The following is a 21,390-nucleotide window of genomic DNA, read 5'->3' on the forward strand; positions in this document are numbered from 1 at the left end:
ATTGTTGTTGTTATTGAGTTGTTTTCAGTTGTGTTTGACTCTTTGTGACCCCATTTGAGGTTTTCTTGGCAAAGATACAGGAGTGGTTTGTATTTCCTTTTCCAGCTCATTTTACAGATGAGGAAACTGAGGCAAACAGGTGACTTGCCCAGAATCACAGAGCTAGTAAATGTCTGAGACTGGATTTGTGTTCAGTAAGATGAATCTTCCTGACTACAGGCCTGGTGCTCTATCTTCTGTACCGCTCAGCTACTTCAAAATTGATTTAGCAGGGATTAATTTAAATTAGAGGAAATAAGGCAAATCCTTAATGGCAGAATTTCAGAGTTAGGGACCTCAATTACATAGCTTAAATTTGTGTGTAATGGAAAAAGTCATTAAATGCTATGTCAAGAATGGTGCTAAGCACTTAGAGATGCAAGTAGAAAAATGAGACAGCCCTTAACTCCCAAGGAGCTTACTTTCTAATTAGGGAAGACAACACATTGGGAACAGGGAAGATGGAAAGGCCTAGTGGTCACTGGGGAGACCAATGGTAGGGCAAATGGTCCTCAACCAATAACTGTTGGGAAAGAAGTAGTGGACCCTTACTTCAGGTGGATGTAGTTTTGGGCAGGTAAGCAAGCTGTAGTTAGAAGTGTGGCCAATTTTTGGACTATATAGAGATAGATCCATCTATTAGATTCAGAAAGCACTGAATAATATTACATGTACATAATCAGTAGATAGACCATATATTTCACTGGTATCTACCATGTTAGGATACCTAGAGGAAGGTGATTGGATCCCCTGATGATGATTTCCAAGAAGATTTGAACTAGAGACAAATAGGATGAAAAGTCATGGATAGATTATAATGTGTTCCATTGGAGGTAATAATGCACATCACTGAGGCCTCAAATTCATCAAAATTACTAGTGTATATACATATTCATTAGTATATAGATAGTCATCTCAACTTAAAAAAAAAGAAATCTTCCATAAGTTTGTAAAGTGTTTGCAGATGGGTATGAAGTTTCTCCCAAAAAACCATTTTATAAATGGTGGTTATGTCTCATTATAGGCTAAATGGTGGTGAAGAAGTGACTTGACCTTGGATAATGAGGGAGGTAGGGATAGTATTGGGAACAGGAAGGTGAAGAGTAGGGATGGAGGTGCTTGAGGTGAAGATGATAATGAGGAGGAGGAGAGGAGTGGGCCTGGATCTAGAAGGGGGTTAGTAGAGGATTTCTTTGCTGCTTCTCTCTTTCATTTCCCTTTGGCACAGGGTCTGACGGCCATGGGCAGCCTGCATGAGAGGTTTACTTTATTGCTTCAATCAAGATTCTGTCTTTAGAAAGCCCAGGTTGATTTATTTATCAATAATACTACTTGTAACTGAATGTTACCTCTTAAGTCTTTAGTTTTCTTTTGTAGTCTGGTAACATTTTTCAGAGTGGAGTACATTTTAAAAAATTCTGTATTTTACTTTGTTGACTACAAATGGAGTGCCTCTTCTTAGTTGTAGACTACTTTCTCTGGTGACTTGGAAACTCATTTGCATTGATCTTTCTTGCATTTTTCCCATGTGAAGTCTTGGCATGTGACTCAGGGAAATTTTTTAAATTGGTTTTATGATTTTGTCCCAAAAGTACGTATTTTTGATACCACCTTTTATAAAATTATAATTAAAGCTAAAATATGTATTTTTTTTGTTTTAGGTGCAGAATGTGGAATAAATGGAGATGTCGAAAAACATCTTGAAATGGGCAAGAAATTATTGGCAGCTGGACAGTTAGCAGATGCCTTATCTCAGTTTCATGCTGCAGTAGGTTTGTATCTGAAAGCAGTCAAGAGTATTATTGGGGCCCTAATAGGAAGGGACTTCTCAATTACCTAATACTACTGATTTTATGAAGTTTAGACTTCACTTTGAAGCTGTTCAGAATAATTGTCTTTAACAACTTAGCACCTAGTGTAGTATCTTAGATGTGTTAGGCTTCTTCAATGTTTGATTAGATTCAAACTACTGTAATTAATAAAATTGGCTAATGAATGAAAAAGCATTTATTAAATACTATGTGCCAAACAGAATGGTGAATGCTGGGTATACAAACAGAAAAGGCAAATCAGTATCTATTCTCAGGAAGCTCACACTGAATCTCAAGAGACAAGGTCTAAATGATGGCAAGGCTTAGAAATCCTAAAGGCTTCATAGCTGGGCAGATGTCAAGGCCCAGAGGTCCTCTGGAAGGGTAGAGGAGGCAGAGCAGAAGGTAAGACCTTCAGGACCTTAGGCTGTGGTGTGACAGTAGATGGTCAGGCCTGCTACGTTTTCATCTGACTAGACAGAATAGAGTTGAAAAGTATTTTCTATAAGCCATCTGAACAATCTGCCCACACAAGTGCTTGGCAGCCTGGGAATGGCTGTGGAGCCTGGGGTGGGGGGTCATTTTCTTTAAAACATTTTAATATTGATATATTTTGTTTCTATGTAACCTTTATTTCCAAATATGTGCTATCCCTTTCCTAACCCAGTGAACCATAAGTTGTAACAAAGAAAAAGAGGGAAAAAAGTATTTCAGAAAAACTTAACCAACATTGTCACCTGAGTCTGACATCATATTTTTTGTTGTACACTCATAGCTTTTCATCTCTGCAGGGAAGGGAAGGAGATGCATTTTTCTCATCTCTTCTCTGGGGCCAAACTTGGTCATTATAATCATATAGCATTCAGTTTTGGTTTTTGTTGTTCTTCTTAACATTTACATTGGGCTAATTAACAATTTAATAAGAATATAATTTTAATAAGAACAAGGGTATAGTAATGCTTTATATAGGAATGACTCAAGTTATCTGACATCCTTAGAGAGTTACATATTTTATTTTTGAACATTTATTACATAACTGAAGTTTATCGCTTATCAGTGCCTTTTAAAAAATGTTTAATTTTTTTAGTGTTAATATTTCTTTGATCTACTACTCAATTCTTTTCATTTTAGAATATATTGAAAAAATGTAATCTCTCCTTGGTAACTCAGGTTCTTCATTATTAACATCACTGGTTGCATTGTGTCTTCAGGTGATTTTAAAGGATTATGGTAATGTTTGACCCTATGCTCAATATAAACTCAAGACTGCTGTTTTGAGTTCTTGTGTCCCCTTTAAAAAAATCTATTTCTTTTCAGGCTCCCATTTCCTTTGGTTGTCATTGTGTCCACTTGGGGACAGCATATTGTATCCTTTCAAAAGACTCTAGTTTGTTGTTTATAGTCACTTGGGCTGAGAAACCAGATAGTTTGTTACCATTATGTGTAAAGTAAGATTAAATTAATTTTGAGAGTCTAAGGACTTCTTATATTAATAAAATGCTTGAGCTTTAGTATATGGACTTTGTGATCTCTGGCTTGGTAGGTCACTGTCCTTTTCCTCTTAATTCTGGTTCTTAGCTATGTTCCAGATGAGATAGTTGGGTAAGTGATATTTAGATAAATGAGTTGTTAACATTTCAGCAAGAAATAAATGCACCCACTAGTTACTGTTCTTCCTAATCAGTAATCTAGGGAACATAGGAGGTACATTATAAAAGCTTTTATATTCATTCATTTATCCTATTGTAACCAACTGTGATAGCAAAAAAAAAAAAGGATAATTTTTAGTCTGGCAGTACTTATCTTTTTTTTCTTCCTTTTATTCTTCTTAGAAAAATTTAGGTTTTCACAAAATGATTTTGAATCAGAGTATAGTATCAATAGCCAAGAAAAATGCTGGACCAGCTATTAATTAACAACTTTGTTTCTTGATAAATTTATAACCTTCAGCTAATCACTTAACCTTTCTGAGCATCAGTTTCCTTGTAAGTCAGATGAGGATACTAATAAATACATACCTTGACTACCTAACAGGCTTGTCTTGAAGTTAAAAATGAGATAAATATATGTGAAACTACTTTGAAGATTATAAAGCATTATATAAAAAGAAGATATACAAATATTTTGACTGGACCCAGAATTAATTTTCCAAAAATTCTGGTTTGGATGAGGTCATAAGGTTTTGTTAAATGTATCCTCTCATATACTGAAGCATTTTAAGATGAGTTTTTGCTGTAATTGTTCAGTGACATGAGCAACTTCATTAATAGACATGTTGGATCCTGTGTCCTTAAAGGAGACTATGAAGCACATGATTATTGGGAATTCCTAAATTGATAGCTCATAGGCCTTGATAGCATATTTACTAAGAGCTGAAATTATTACCTGAACAATAAGCAAATCAAAACAGTTTCTCTATAATGAAAATAGAATCTTTTAACAATAATCCTAAAAAAAGTAAGGCATACAGTTATTCCTAGGAAAAACCATTTATATTTGTTGCCTCTGTTTCCTTTCTCCCCACTGACTTCTCATCCCTTGTAATGTCTCTTCTGACATAACTACTCAGTTGAAATTGCTGTCTCAAAGATTACTGACACTTTCTTAATTGCTAAATCTAATGGTTATTTTCTAAGTTCTTGTTCTTGACCTCTCTGTAGTATTTACGCTGTGACCTAGGAGTTAGGATGACCTAGGTTTAAACCTTGCCCCAGACACTGTTACTCTGGGCAAGTTTCAGAGCCTCTTAGTACCTCAGTTACCTCATCTCTAAAATAAAAGCGTTTAACTTGGTGGCCTCTGGTCTCTCTTTCAGCTATAAATCAATGATCCTATGACTATTTTCTCTTCCCAGTTTTTTTTTTTGGGTGGGCGGTTTTAGCATTACTCTTTAATCCTGGCGTACTGCACGTTGAAAAGTCATATGCTTTGGTCTTGTGTCTGCAGCAGCAACTTTACAATAAAATCTACAGGCCTGAGCACCAGACTTATTTCCAGGGAAGAGATAAAGTTGTTCCTAAAAAAAACCCAACCTCCAAAAATTTCATTTTAATTCCAATATGGCCCTATATAGAAAATAGCAGAGTGCTTGTAATGTGTTGAGTTTTTTTAAGTGCCCACCAAAGTTATACAGATATATACAAAAATTTGTGCAAAATTATTTACAGACATTCCGTGGTGCTCCTGTATCAGAAGCAAAAGACACTTTTATCAGAAGGGATTATGACTAGGCTGTGCCAAATTCAAAAGGATTGGTTCCCTTTGAGAGAGTCCAGAGCCCATTTGTTCAGATTGGGTCAGGGGTTAGGGATTTGCAGGGTCAGTGGCAAATCCGGTACGTCCCAAGTGGGCCAAGGAGGGGAAAAGCCTATAAATGGGCTGTAGAGAAATTATTATAGAGAAAGAATTTTAGAATGATTCATTGGTTATCCAAGTCAAGTCTCCCACTTTCTCCCTTTTTGTTGACTTTTGAACACCAGCAAGGCAATTCCAAAAGTAAATTATAAGGTTTCAGTCTGGGGCAGCAAGAAAGGATATAAGATGTAATTATTTTTTGAAGCAAAAATGAGACACATGAAGACAGAGTTGGAATAAAATACATAAGTAACACCACAAACAGCAATGAGGAGCGGAAATAGTCTTGCAACCAGGATTGTACTCTATTTTTTTTGGCTAGGCAATGGGGTTTAGTGACTTGCCCAGGGTCACCCAGCTAGTGAGTGTCATGTGTCTGAGGTTGGGTTTGAACTCAGGTCCTCTTGAATCCAGGCCGATGCTCTCTCCACTTCACTACCTAGCAGCCCCAGGACTATACTGTAGACAGACATCAACAAACAGTAAGAGCCCAAACTGCTAAAGAACAGCAGAGTCCAATTGTGGGTCTAATGCTTTCCTTCTAAAGGAAGGAATGTGTATGTGGGGGTAGTTGATATAGCTCAGAGCCTCAGCTGGTGATAGCAAAAAACTTGGATTATAAAGGCTGAGGAGACTACTTATACTGGCACCATTTAAAGAGGGTCAAATTCCTTGGAATGCTTTTGTGTTACCCCATTACCTGTGAACCTACTGTTTGAAAAACCACTAAAGCCTAATGCAAGACTTTGAAAGATTGTAATATATTCTCTGGAAACATTCAGCATTTGAAAACTCTTTGTGGTCCCTTCTACCCTGGGAGCTTTGAAATGTCCTTGGTTCAGTCCTTGGGGAGCAGAGATTGCTATATAGGCAGAATTTGCTCCAGGATGATTCTTGAAGATTGGGAAATAGGGAAATTCACTTCAAACTCAGTAATGAGGTCCTCATGTTTCACTGGTGTTTTGGGGAGGAGAAGGCTTTCTCCAGGAACCTTCTACCTTATTCTGGGCTTGATGACATCCTTGAACACTATGGGTATGGTTCTGCTATCCAGCATTGGTACACTCACTGTATAGCCACACAGAGCCTCATGGAGGGTGATCCTTGCTGGGTAAATCACATCAGACCCATATCTCTTAAACATGTTGTGTGGCTTGTCCTTTAAAACAAAGATGTCAGCTGGGGTGTTGGGTGAGGTTTGGTCCCCCTCCTTTGGGAAGTACTTTATTCACAACAGCCTTGTGAGGTAGGTAGTACAAGGATCGTAGATTTGGAGCCAAAAGGGATCTTAGAGGCCATCAGATCCAGCTCTCTCATTTTACAGTTGGAAACTGAGGCCCAAGGAGATTAAGTGACTATATTACCACCTAAGTGACCTCGAGTGTCAGAGGTGTGCTTTGGACAGGTCCTACCGTGCCACACTGTGATAGGCCTTCTGACCGCAGCTAAGGCATTACGTTCCATACTTTAGCTGGATGGCATCCAGAAGTGTGATCTGAATGTTGAGAGGCTTCAAGCTCATATCATGTGAGGATGAATAGACATAGTCATCTTGGAAGAGAAAAGATTTAGGAGGATAGTGATAGGTTTCTTAAGTATTTGAAATTTGTCATGGGAAAGAGGGATTAGATTTGTTTTGTGTGATCTCAGATATAGGAGAAATGAGTGGAAATGGAAGAGGCAGATTTTGCTATAACGAAAAATTTCCTAAGAATTAGAGCTACCCAAAGGCAAAATGGGCTGCTTCAGTAGGTAGTGGGTTCCCCCTTGCTAGAGCCCTTTAATCAAAGGGTGAACAATTACTTTTCAAGCATGTTGTCTAGGCAATTCTTGTTCAGGTCCCTTGCCATTCAGAAGGGACTGGGATTTTTTTTTTAATCCCCAAATATATTCTCCCTCCCCCCTTTTTTTTCTGGTGCTTCCTCCCTTGATTAGAAATTGATGTTGAAATTTGTAGCATAGTATTTGCGACTGCAGATAGTTCATTTTGATTATAGAGTTTAAGTTGGTGTTTTATATGGACTTTATGTCCTCTCAGCAGTTTCCTTTTGTGAAAATGTACTCTTTGGGTATGGGTACATTTTAGGATAACACTTTTAGCCAGAAAAATTTGTCTTACATATCACCACATCAAAAATTTTTATGATTTTGTGGGTGCAAATATCTAAAATGGTTTGGTTTGTACAATTTTTTATACTTAGTAAGTGTATAGTTCCAGATTAGGCCTCTCAAAATGGGAAATAAGTGATTGGAAAACATTTTTGATCTTTCATTTGATCTTTAATCTATGATTTATGCAAGTAGCAGATGTCAGCTTTGAAATAGTCTTAAGAAACAGCAGCATCTATCATTGATGAGATAGTCAAACATAACATGCTTAATCAAGGTGCATCATTAGTAAAAACTATAATCCAGGTGTGGAGACCTAGAATTGAATAGGCAGCAACCGGCTGTGTGTGTGTGTGTATGCGTATGTATGTACGTGTGTGTTGAAGGAATACGTAATATTTTACATTTACTTAACACTTTTGGAATTGAGACAGAGAGGTTAAGAGGCTTGCTGGGCTCTCACAGTAGTTAGTTGATGGTGGAGCTGGGTTCTTCTGATTGTCAGCTCAGAATTCTTACATTATACTTTTTTAAGGCAATTGGGGTTAAGTGACTTGCCCAGGGTCACACAGCTAATAAGTGTCAAGTGTTTGGTCTGAGGCCGGATTTGAACTTAGGTCCTCCTGACTTCAGGGCTAGTGCTCTATCCACTGTACTCATTACGCCTTTTGAAGAAGAATACCTTTAATATTTCTTAGAATGTTTTCATCTATATCTTCTCATTTAATTCTAGCTCTAAATCCCCTGATCCAACATAGAAAAAAGGATAAGGGATAAGGGAATTAAAACCAAAAGCACTTAAAAATGGCTCTCTTCTTATGTATGTTTGCCTTTATAATATGAATTCATTCCAGAACATTCCAAATACTTTTATCATGGCTTTGTAATATTGCATTAACAGATGGTTTGATAATCTTGGTGGAATTGAAAATAACTCAATTTTATCAAGTAATCTTATGGGGTTTTTTGTTTGTTTTTTAGGCAATGGGGTTAAGTGACTTGACCAGGGTCACACAGCTAGTAAGTGTTATATGTCTGAGGCCAGATTTGAACTCAGGTCCTCCTGAATCCAGGGCTGGTGCTCTGTCCATTGCACTGCCTAGCTACTCCCTATCTTATGTTTTTATAGACAACCAAACACAGCATTGTGTAGTTTATATTAATAATATACAATGAAGACCTTACTAAAAGTAAAGTTGCTTCTTTCAATTCTAATGAACATTTTAACAAAGCCTTGGGGGGGGAAATATTTGCTAAGTGTTTAATAAGAATTCCTTTCCCTTTGTGGGAATAGGATGCACCAGCCAGCAAGTGATTTGAGGATTCTGTTGGGTTAATAGGAGGAAAAAAAAATTGGGATGCTACAGAAGTGCCTTCATTGACAGTTGAATAATATTTATAATATACATTATCCAAATTGTTTTAAGATGAGACTTTCCTAATTGGAACATTAATGCATTGTTGGTGAAGTTGGAACTGATCCAGCCATTCTGGAGAGCAATTTGGACGTATGCCTAAAGGGCTGTAAAACTGAGCATACCCTTTGACCCAGCAATACCACTTCTACGTCTATATCCTAAAGAGATCATAAAAATTCGAAAAGGACCTATATGCACAAAAATATTTCTAACAGCTCTTTTTGTGGTGGCCAAGAATTGGAAATTGGGGAGGGATGTGCATCAATTGGGAAATGGCTGAATAAGTTGTGGTATGTGAATGAAATGGAATACTATTGTTCCATAAGAAATGATGAGCAAGCAGACTTAAGAAAAACTTGGAAAGATTTACAAGAACTGATGCTGAGTGAAGTGAGCAGAACCAGGAGAATGTTGTATACAATAACAGCCACATGACTTAGCTCTTCTCAGCAATGCAAGGATCTAAGACATCTCAAAGACTCACCATGGAAAATGCTATCCACAGGGGGTGGAGCCAAGATGGCGGAGTGAAAGCAGTGACTTGCTTGAGCTCTCCTCCAGACCCCTCCAAATACTCATAAAAAATGGCTCTAAACAAATTCTGAAGCAGCAGAACCCACAAAAAGACAGAGTGAAACAAATTTCCAGCCCAAGACAACCTGGATGATTGATCAGAAAGGTATATCGCGCTGGGCTGGGAGCACAGCGTGGCATGGGTACGCAGGCTGCAGTGAACCTGGAGCAGACCTCAGAGGACTGAATTGTGGGCAGCTGTGGAGGTTTCCAGACTTCTCAATCCACGAATGCCAAAGACAACTTAGAAGATCAGTGGGAAAAGTCTGTTTCTGTCGATACTGAGAAAGGAAAGGAGGGTCTCAGTTCCATTCTCCAAGAGCATGGCTGGGAGGGGGGGGCAGCTGCTTCCCAAGCTTCTAGCCCACAGACTAAGGGGGAATCCAGTGGCTGATCAGAGAGGGATTGCAGGGATCTCTTTGCCAGTGCTGAGGCAGGAATCTCTTGCTTGGCTCGTGTTTGGATCTGGGTCACAGTTCTGGGTGGTGGTGCTGGGGTAGGAGGAATGCTGGCATGTTGGAGCTTGGAGTGGCTGTGGAGAGGCACCCTTTCTCACAGTTACAGGACAGAAAGGAATATTTGTGGTCACAGGCCAGGAAAGGAGTAAACACCTTGACCCTTATCATACCACCTTGGAAGAACTGAAAATTTACAGGTCCCTACTAGTATCTCTGAAAACAGCTGTACAAACCCCTGAAGCTTGGGACGGTACATTCTCCACATTGGAAGCAGACTCTTACCTTAACAAAGAGTTTAAAACTCAAGTAATTGGCTGGGATCATGAGCAAGCAGCGCAAAAAGAGTGAGACCATAGAATCTTAGTTTGGTGAAAAAGAAGATCAAAATATACAACCAGAAGAATGCAACAAAGTCAAAGCTCCTACATCCAAAGCCTCCAAGAAAAATATGAATCAGTCCCAGGCCTTGGAAGAGCTCAAAAGGGATCTTGAGAAGCAAGTAAGGGAAGTAGAGGAAAAACTGAGAGTGATGCAAGAAAATCACAAAAAACAAGTCAACAGCTTGCTAAAGGAGACCCAAAAAAATACTGAAGAAAATAACACCTTAAAAAATAGCCTAACCCAAATGGCAAAAGAGGTCCAAAAAGCCAATGAGGAGAAGAATGCCCTAAAAAAAAAATTGGCCAAATGGAAAAGGAAGTCCAAAAGATTACTGAAGAAAATACTTCCTTAAAAATTAGAATAGAGCAATTGGAAGATAGTGACTTTATGAGAAATCACGACACAGTAGAACAAATCCAAAAGAATGAAAAATTAGAAAACAATGTGAAATATCTCATTGGAAAAACAACTGACCTGGAAAATAGATCCAGGAGAGAGAATTTAAAAATTATTGGACTATCTGAAAGCCATGATAAAAAAAGAGCCTAGACATCATCTTTCAAGAAATTATCAAGGAAAACTGCCCTGATATATTAGAACCAGAGGGCAAAATAGAAATTGAAAGAATCCACAGATCTCCTCCTGAAAGAGATCCCCAAAGGAAAACTCCTAGGAATATTATAGCCAAATTCCAGAGTTCCCAGGTCAAGGAGAAAATATTACAAGCTGCCAGAAGGAAACAGTTCAAGTACTGTGGAAACACAATCAGGATAACACAAGATTTAGCAGCTTCTACATTAAAGGACCACAGGGCATGGAATATAATATTCTGGAGGGCAAAGGAGATAGGATTATAACCAAGTATCACCTACCCAGCAAAACTGAGTATAATCCTTCAGGGGAAAAAATGGTCATTCAGTGAAATAGAGGACTTTCAAGCATTCTTGATGAAAAGACCAGAGCTGAATAGAAAATTTGACTTTCAAATACAGGACTCCAGTGGAACATGAAGAGGTAAACAGGAAAGAGAAATCATAAGAGACTTATTAAGATTGAACTGTTTACATTCCTGCATGGAAAGATGATATTTATAACTCATGAGACCTTTGTCAGTATTAGGGTAGTTGGAAGAAAAAAATTATATGTATGTATATGTAGATAGATAGATAGAGGGCACAGGGTGAGTTGAAGATTAAGGGGTCATATCTGGAGAATAAAATTAAGGGATGAGAGAGGATGATACTCGGAGAAGAAGAAAGGGAGAGGTAGAATGGGGTAAATTATCTCACACAAAAAAAAACAGAAAAGAAAAGTTCTTACAGTGGAGGGGAAACAGGGGAAGGTGAGAGGGAATGAGGAATCTTATTCTCATAGGATTTGGCTTAAGGAGGAATAACATACACATTCAATTGGGTATGGAAATCTGTCTTACCCTACAGGAAAATAGGGGGAGAAAGGGACAAGAGAGCAGGGGGATGATAGAAAGGAGGGCAGATTGGGAAAGGGAGTAATCAGAAGGAAATAATTCTGAGGAGGGACAGGTCAAAAGAAAGAACAGAATAAATGGGAGGGCAGGATAGGATTAAGGGAAATAGAGTTAGTTTTTCACAACATGTCTACTATGGACGTGTTTTGCATAACTGCACAAGTATAACATATTGAGTTGTTTGCCTTTTCAATGAGGGTGGGTGGGGAGGGAGGAAGAGAGAAAATTTGAAACCTAAAGTTTTAAAAACATATGTTTAAAAAAATGTTTTCACATGCAACTGGGAAATAAGAAATACAGGAAATGGGGTATAGAAGTCTATCCTGCCCTACAGGAAAATAGAAGGGGAAGGGGATAAGAGAAGGGGAGAGAGATAGAAGAGAGGACAGACTAGGGGGAGGGATATTCAGAATGCATGCCATCTTGGGATGGGGGAGGGGAAGATGGGGTGAAAATTTGGAATTCAAAAACTTGTGGGAGTGAATGTTGAAAACTAAAAATAAATAAATTTATATTAAAAAATATATAAAAAAGTAAAAAAAAAAAAGAAAGAAAGAAAATGCTATCCACACCCAGAGAAATAACTATGGAGTCTGAATCAGATTGAAGTGTATCATTTGCTTTCTCTTTTTTTGTTTGTTCTTTTTCCTGGTTCCTCTCATTGGTTCTAATTCTTCTTTAGAACACGACTAATGTGAAAATGTGTTTAATATGAATGTATATGTAGAGACAATATCATTGTGCACTCTCTTGGGGAGAGGGAGAAAATTTAGAATTCAAAATCTTATGGAAGGGAATGTTGAAAACTACAAATAAATTAATTAAAAAAATAGGGTAAGAGGTTAAAAAAAAAGAATTGACTTTCCTTTTCCTTAAACTGTCAACTTTTATTTAGTACTCTTGCTCCTGCTGTCCTTTCTTCCTACTGATTAGAGAGGGTAGAGGCTGATTGGACAGGATGGAGGGTAGACATTGGAGATCTCTTTCTTCCAATGAGATATTTCATATTGTCTTCTATTTTTTTTTCTTCTTTTGGTTTTGTTTTATAATTTCTTAATTTCTCATCTAGTCATTAGCTTCCTATTGTTCCATTCTAATTTTTAAGGAATTTTTTTTTCAGCGAGCTTTTGGACTTCCATTTCCATTTGGCCAATTCTGCTTTTTAAGGCATTCTTCTCATTGGCTTTTTGGACCTCTTTTGCCATTTGGTCGAGTCTATTTTTTAAAGTGTTATTTTCTTCAGTATTTTGTTGGGTCTTCTTCAGCAAGGTGTTGACTTGTTTTTCTTACATCACTCTCATTTCTCTTCCCTATTTTTCTTCTACTTCTTTTACTTTTCAAAATCCTTTTTGAACTCTTCCATGACCTGAGACCAATTAAGGTTTTTCTTGGAGGCTTTGGATGTAGGAGCTTTGACTTTGTTCTTCTTCAGATTGTATGTTTTGATCTTCCTTGTCACCAAAGTAAGATTTTATTGTCTGAGTTGTTTTCTGCTGTTTGCTCATTTTCCCAGCCAGTTACTTGACTTTTTAACTTTGTTTAGGTAGGGCTGTGCTTCCAGTGTGGAGGGTGTACTGTCCCAAGGTTCAGGGCTTTTGTGTAGCTATTTTTCAGAGATACTTCTAGGGACCTGTAAGTTTTCAGTTCTTCCAAGGTGGTATGCTCTAAGGAGAGGTATTTACTCCTCTCCTGGCCTGTGCTACAGTCTGTGAGTCTAGTCTCCACTGCTGCCACAAGCTTTGCTATGCTAATGCTCCTCCTTGCTCCAGCACTGCCACCCAGGACTACCACCCAGATTCAAGTATGGGCAGTGCAACAGAATCTTGTTGCAGTGCCAGCAAAGAGACCCCTGTAATTTCCTTCTGATCAGTTGTTTGATCCCCTTACTGTCTGTAGGCTGAGAGCTCTGGAAGCAACAGCCACTGTTGCCTCCACTGCCACCACAGCCCTGGGGCTAGCCTGTGCTTCTTTCTCACCTGAATCCGACAAACCTTTCCTACTGACCTTCTAAGTTATCTTTGGCATTTATGGGTTGGAAACTATCACAGCTGCTAATGATTCATGCCCCTGAGGCCTGTTCTGGTTTGCTGGAACCTGTTCTGTGCCAGCCCAGCCTGTGCTAAACTGCCCTCCTCTCCTTGCCTGGTGCAAGAGACCTTTCCCATGCACCGTCCAGGTTGTCTTAGGCTGTAAGTTTGTTTCACTCTTTATTTTTGTGGGTTCTGCTGCTCTAAAATTTGTTCAGACTCATTTTTTACAGGTATTTGGGGGGGTTTAGGGGAGAGCTCAATTGAGTCCCTGCTTTTACTCAACCATCTTGCCTCCACCCGAGAGACCTCCTTCTTGACCCTCCACTATGTAAGGAGGGCTTTCTAGGAAGTCTTCTCATCCTTTGTCACCTGGCTCCTTTCCTGAATTTTATGATCTCTAGAAATTCATCATTCTGAAGGATAAAAATATGAAATTCTTATCTTCTCAGATCACTTCCTTTCCCAACTGCAGGACTCCATACCCCATGTTGGGTAACTTTCCTGCTTCCCCAAACTCCTCTCCTTTTCATTTTCTTTCTATATATTGTCTTAACCCATTAGATTGTGAGTTCCTTTAGGCTAGAGGCTGTTTTATGCCTTTACTTGTACCCTCAGCTCTTTAGAATAGTGCCTGGCACATAGAAGGCACTTAATAAGTATTTACTCACTCTGATGCTAGAAAGATAGTTATTGTGCAAATAGTGGATCATTTAGATATCTAGCTCCCTACCTTCCCTTTCATGTTTACCCACATTTTAGTAATTTTAGTTTCTGGTTATTTTGTTGCCTTTTTTTTTTGTTAGGATAAAATGGCAAACCTAAGAAAGGGGGTGAGTTCATAAAGAGTGAAAGGGAAACTTTAAATTGGTTAGTTTTGATGCTTTACTCTGGTTTGGCTATTCTGTTATTACATAGCATATCATAACAAATATTGCCAAAAACCCCATCTTAAGCAATATTTAGTAAGTGAAAATTCTGCCACAAAAATGAATTAGGATTATCTCCCTTGTAATGGGATTTAACTGAAGTGAAAATTTTAAGTTAGCTTGTCTTGTTACTACTGAGTGACTCTACACATTCTTAATCACAAAACCTTGCTATGGCATCATTTTCAGTAGATATGTAAGCCCTAAAATTCGAGTTGCTCGGTTTTCATTGTAGAATGCATTTACTGTGAAATAAATTATTTGAATTTATATTACATTTATTTGTAGATGGTGATCCAGACAACTATATTGCTTATTATCGGAGAGCTACTGTTTACTTAGCCATGGGCAAATCTAAAGCAGCAATTCCTGACCTAAGTAAAGTGGTTGAATTGAAGACTGATTTTACAGCAGTAAGTACATGCTTATCTTTATTAAGAAAATGCAGCCTTTTTAATCTTTTTCTTTATGTGTCACAAAGACTTCCGAATGTAACATTCAATGATAGTATTAGGTTGTATTATCTAAGCTGTATTATAAGAAGCTTAAGACTGATGCAGCATTTTCTTCTTCCTGCTAAGGAGCTATATTTTGGAGAGCCATACTCTATTACCTTCCTCTATTTAAATTCCTAATTTTTACTTTCCACAATTTGTCAACATAATGCCTTTGTGTCTAGAAGATACTCTCAGGAAATATTTGGAGGTTGAATGATTGAATGCAGAGTTTTGAATCCTAATGAAATGGATTAGAGACAATTCATATTTTCAAATAAGATGAAGTTATATTAAAGTCACTTAACTTTATTCTTTTCACCTAAAAAATGAATGACTATTATTTCCCTATACATGAGTGATCAAAACATTAGTTTTTTTTTAAAATGCCCACTTAAGAGGAAATTTGTCATATGGTGGCAAATATTTTGCTGTGGCATATTTGTTTCCCCTAATGCTGACTCTTCCCCATCTCCCCAGATTGATTTGAATTTAATTTGGGGAGGTGATGAGAGAGGGAAGGATGTCCCCCACCACAGAATAAAGCTTAGAGAGAGTTTATTTCTAGATTTACCTAGAAGAACATAATAGGGTGCACACCTCCTACATAAACACTTGCTGTACAATATATGGGTGTCAGATAGAGGATTGCCTTTTTTTCACCCAGGCCTGTGCTTGGGGCTCTACCTCCACCTGATATTCTAGCTTCTACTCCTGAGTTCCAGGCTTTGATGGATGAAGTTTCACTTTATCTTGCCTGTTACTTTCTGACCATCTTTTCTGACCATCTTTGAGTCACGCCATTATGTTTGTCCTATTTTCCTTCCTTTCTTCCTCCTTTCCTGCTCTGGCTTTGAGAACAGTAGCTGAATAAATTCTACCATTCCTGGAATGATGTGTTAATCAGTTGTCCTGTTATTTCAGTCATCATTAATTGACTTCTCATTGATTGACTTCTCTTTCTAGGACACTTCTCCTTTGCCTCAATTCCCCTTCTGTGTAAGCTGTTCTTCTCTTAGAATATACGTTCTTTAAGTGTAGGACTGTCTTCCTTGGTTGTATTTACATTCCCAGTACTTGACACATAGTTAGCACTTAATAGTCCATTAATAAATACAAAAACATAAAGCACTCAAATAGCTCTATAGACTTCAAAAGGTCAAGATACTTTGAGGGTTTGCTGAATTATTCTGTACTGTCTGAGCAACTTAGTAGAAACATTTTGGCAGGGTCCATATTTTTGTGTCTCCCATCTTCTGCCCCCCTTTTAGTGTCTTCAGTCTTTTTAATTGCAGAATGATACTTATTCTTCACACTATTGATAAGGAATCTTACTTTGAGAGGCTGGCCTGTGGACAATCAAATTTAGGAACTCATTGGTGCTCTTATCTTGCCAGGATCTTGGGCATCTTCTTAGCAATTCTGGTCTCTGACCTGTGTTCAAAAAATGAAACAAAATCAAAAAAGTACTGGGGACCCTGAGGTCCAGGATCTCTGACTACCTGGGCTTGAGTAGGCAAGAGTAGGGCGTGCCCTACTTCCCATCTTTCTGGGCTGTAGTCTAGAAATACAAGGTGGTAAGAGCTTGCAAGGAAAAAACAATGGGCTGAGCTGTTTTACCTTGTTTACTTTGACTAGGATAAAAGGTTGCTCTTCTTATAAAGAAATTCCATTCTTCTGAGCCCCAGTTGACCAATCATGAGGAAGCAGCCCTAATGTCTGAGGCCCAGCCACTAAGGTTCTTGTGGCCATCCTGATCAGGGTCTTTTCTGATTAACTTTCTTTATATAATTTTTTTGGTTGGGGTCTAAGAATCTAAATGCTAAATGCTTTGATATTTTAAGATAATTGTGGTTGGTAGTGGAAAGAATTGGACTGGTCTGGGAGAAATCTTGAGGGCCTAAGAAATGATAGTTGAGGCTGCTGTACTCATTTCCATTTCTAGTTTAGTTTTAGCAGCATATGACTAAATGTCTCAAGGAGGTGTGGAGAGATGAAAGGGGGTGGTGAAAACTGGATGAACGCAAAACCAAGTGAGGAAAGAATTTTAGTTTGTCTTTTGGAATAAATTATGATCTATAAGAAATAGAGAATTATTATAAAAAAGTGACTGAAGTACTATCATTTCAAATAAGTGGCAGTGTCATGAATGAAAATACATTAATAAGTCATAAAACAATATCCATCAAGTGGTGGTTGATAATTTAACTATTTTGTCTAAATAATTAAATAAAAAGCAAGAAGATAATGTGAAAATTTAGTAAAAGCAGTTCACTTGGATGATACTTTATGAAAACAGCTACAAACAAACAGTAGAAAAATCTTAGAAAATAAGTTGCAATGCTAGAAATGTTATTTAAGAGTAGTAGCTTAGATAATATTGTAGCTATTAGTTTAATGTTCTATATTTGAGATTCAGTTTTTTTATCTTGACATAATTACTTAGTAAAGTACATTTTCTAGTTTGAGAGAACTGATTTAAAAAGACAAGAGGGCAAGAACTGTAAATAAACATAAAGAAAAGACAGATGGTTGAAGGAAGAGGCAAAATAGTTTTTCCAAGATATTTGCACAATTAATCTCTGAAAATGTTGGCACGTGTGACATTTTTAATTGGAAGAAGTATTTAAAGCAGTATTTGGGATCTCAACTATGATTTAAAAAAAAATTGAAGATGTCAGTGATACCATTTACCAGAGAGAGACTACTAACAGAAGTTCTACTTATTGTGACTAGAATTTTATAGCATCAAAAACATATAAATTACAGCATAGATATGCTTATTATAAAATCCAACTATTGTTGCAGAAAGGATGAGGTAGCCAAATTTTTCTTTTGAGGCTTTAGCTTAAGCTTAACTGAAATACATTTTGCATAAAGATTAGATTATGACTGACAGTTCAACTGGCTAACAGTTTTTTTAGTTTTGTGATTTAAAAGCATGTTGCTAATTTTTAAAATAGTGGACTGTTGTGAATTTTAGCAGTATAATGTTTTCAAGTTTTAGTAGGCTATTGATAGGCTTTCTGTTTTATGGCATGAAAATGGAGCAGAGGTGCACACACACTTAGAAGAATGGTATTAGAGTGTGGAGAATGGCAAGAAAAGAAATGGACAGAGGTGAAGGGAACAAACTGCAAGTGTGAACTAGCCTCTTTGAAAGTCCGCCTATTGCCCTTCTGGAAGAAGTTACAGGCCCAGTCCTTATTCTTCCAGCTGGTATTCTTACAAATACTTGAAGACAGCTCTCGTGTTTTGCTTGAAGTCATCTCTTTTCTGAACAAAACATCCCCACTTCCTTCAACTAATTTCACATCTGATAGGACCTCAAGGCTCTGGCCTGGTTGCCTTCTATCAGGCAGCAAGGAGTTCTTTAATTGGAGTCCTTAAATTTGGATGGGAAGAAGTGTGTGTGTGTGTGTGTGTGTGTGTGTGTGTGTGTGTGTGTGTGTGTGTATACACGTACATATATATGTATGTGTGTGTGTGTGTATATATATATATATATATATATATATATATATATATATATATATATATATATATATATATATATATATATATATATAAAATATATATTTACATAAATAGAATTAGTTTCCTTTATAATCTTATGTATTTTATGCATTTAAAAGCATTTTGAGCACTCCATAGTCTTCCCCAGATTGCCAAACATCCTTACTAAAATTCGTTATCCAGAACTGATCACAGTGCTCCACGGAGGTATGACTTGGGTAAAACTCCGGAGATATGTTGCCTCTCTAATTTTGGTGCCTTTCTCAGTGCAGCTCGAGATCACTTTTGTGTTTTTTGGCTGCCAGTTTATACAGGCCATTACAACTCATAGATCTTTTTCACATTAACTTTTGTTTAGCTGTGGTTTCACCATCGTGTAATTGTGCAAATGATTCTTTGATCTCAAATGTAGGACTTATCATTTATTCCTAATGGATTTCATCTTAAAAGCATTCCAATCCCAGTCTCTTGGGTCATGCACTGTGGTAATTATTGATCCCAGTCTTTTGTCATCCTCACATTGGACAAGCATGTCTTCATCCAAGTCATTAGTAAAATAGCACAGGTTCTTTGCCTTGGGTATTCATTCTGTTGTTTTTATACAGATTCCTTTTTAAAGAGATTAGGAAAAAAAACCCATGAAAAATTAATAAATAATATAAAACTTTGAAAGAAAGCATATGAATTTTAAGTTACAAATGAATCTTTTCAATTTTAATTTATCTCACTTAGAGCAAAAGCCATTGTAACCCAGAATTATATATAGTTGTGCTGAGGCAATGGTCTATGAACTTTTTGAATTATGTACTCCACCAGTGACAAGATTCTGAGCATATACCTCCAATATGTATGTATTTACTTATTTAGAAGTTATATATGTGTACTACCATACTAATAATTAAGTACATTATAAAATATGGTTTTTGACAAAAAAAAAATAGAAAAACACTTTGCTAGCTATGTGGAGGCTATATTGGAGACAGGAATACTTGAGTCAAGGAGACCACGTAGGAGGCTCTTAGTAGTCCAGGCAAAGATGGTGATGGATAAAAGGGATGTTGTGCAGGTGGAAACTACATGATTTGGCAGCTGACAGGATGCATGGGATGGGGTAAAATGAAGTGCCAAGGATAATACTGGGTAATTGTATTGCTTAAAATTTTCAAAGAGAACTTTAACTTTGTGTTTTTGTCTGTCATCTGTCAAAGAATGTTAACTCTGTGGTTGGTCTGGTTTATCAGGTTTTTTTATTGACATATTTCAGAAATTTCTAGAACTTTAAAAAATACTGAAGTATATAGCTCTTACTGTAGAAGTGAAAAGTTGAAGTTCTAAAAATCAGAAGAAATGCAAATAAAAAAATTCAGTCTCTACCAGTCCTAGATCTATGATTCTATAGATCCCTTCAGAACCCAGACAAGGGTACGTAGGAAGTTTAAAAAGAGTCTCAACTTGGATTTTGTTTCGTTATTTAGTTTGGGGAAAATATTATAAGTTCTCCCATCACTACCATCCTTCTCCTCTTAAACCTTGTAGTATTTAATAAGAATTTAGAAATTTAAAATGTTTAAGATACTTTTCCTTTTTCTTTTCTTTCTAGGCACGATTACAGAGAGGTCATTTACTACTTAAACAAGGAAAGCTTGACGAAGCAGAAGATGATTTTAAAAAAGTGGTAAGGTTTGATTGTGAAGTTTTTTATTTAGTGTAAGCATATTATATAACTAATTCTATGCCTTGTGTCCTGTACTAAAGTTATTTTAATGGTTAAGGGGAAAATTCCAATTTATTTTCTGTATAGATTGATCTTGTGTAAAGTATCTATTTCACACAACCTGCATAAAGTAATAATTTGGTAATTGATATAAAACAGTAATATTTTGAACATTTAGAAAACTAAGTGTACTGAATATATTGGTTTAATTTGCTATTTGTAGCTGATTCATGCTTGACATTCCCTCTATGGGAATCTCATTGTAACTGCACTATTGTATGAATGCTGTTAGTTTCATGTGATGCTTTTTGTCTAATTTAAAAGGGGTGTTCAAACACTTTTTTTTTTACAGCTGGATTTTATAGATACCGTTTTCATTAAAGGTAAATAATAGTGAAAGTTTCTTGGGTGTATTGTTGGATGTAACTGAATGAAGGTTCTGTATAAAGCCCAAAGTATAATACTTACTGCTACCAGTTCTTCCCAGGAATCCTACTGAAAAGACATTGACAGAAAGAGGTTTTTCATACAGACATTTGATCTGTTTTATGTGTTACCTCTCCTAACTTGAGATAGAAGTTGAATTGGATATATGAATCTCATTTTCCATTTATCACATGATAAGTATTGGTAATTAAAATGCACATTGCTAATATTATTTTCATAATATCAAAGTTTTTATTTTAGCCATCTAAAGAGTAGAAAAATATCTTTATAATTTTGTATTATATTAAAAACAGTGGATCCTGTATCATGATCTGGTATTTGTCTTACTTCTTATGAGGTTGTAAGAGGCCTGTAACCAGGTCTTAAGTGCTTAAAGGAATGCAAAGATGAATAATTTATTATAATACCTTTTATAAGTATGGGCTCAATAAACATATTCCATAAGTAGTGTCACGTATATATTTTCATATTAATGGTTAAAAGAGCTTCTTAAAACATGAATTTTTACATGTAACTGAATATTTTTTTACCTTTAAACAGCAAAAACCGTTTCAAATTTAAAAAAATTCCGATGTGAAATTCAACTATTGATATTGGATTTTTCCCGGAATGAACAAAATTTTGGTGGCCCAGA

The 21,390-nt window shown here is 36.8% G+C and overlaps 1 protein-coding gene across 1 annotated transcript in view; it reads left to right on the forward strand.

The window, feature by feature from the left end:
- The window catches only part of DNAJC3 (DnaJ heat shock protein family (Hsp40) member C3), an 88,200-nt gene that overhangs the window by 22,338 nt on the left and 44,472 nt on the right, over window positions 1-21,390 (forward strand). Inside the window, exons 2-4 of the mRNA XM_020965803.2 lie at window positions 1,701-1,811; window positions 14,874-14,998; window positions 20,196-20,270. Of these exons, the coding sequence (XP_020821462.1) occupies window positions 1,701-1,811; window positions 14,874-14,998; window positions 20,196-20,270 (311 nt within the window). The remainder of the gene's footprint in view (window positions 1-1,700; window positions 1,812-14,873; window positions 14,999-20,195; window positions 20,271-21,390) is intronic.

This window comes from Phascolarctos cinereus, unplaced genomic scaffold (assembly GCF_003287225.1).
Source record: "Phascolarctos cinereus isolate Bilbo 61053 unplaced genomic scaffold, phaCin_HiC Scaffold_7;HRSCAF=346, whole genome shotgun sequence".
In the NCBI taxonomy this organism is placed as follows: Eukaryota; Metazoa; Chordata; class Mammalia; order Diprotodontia; family Phascolarctidae; genus Phascolarctos; species Phascolarctos cinereus.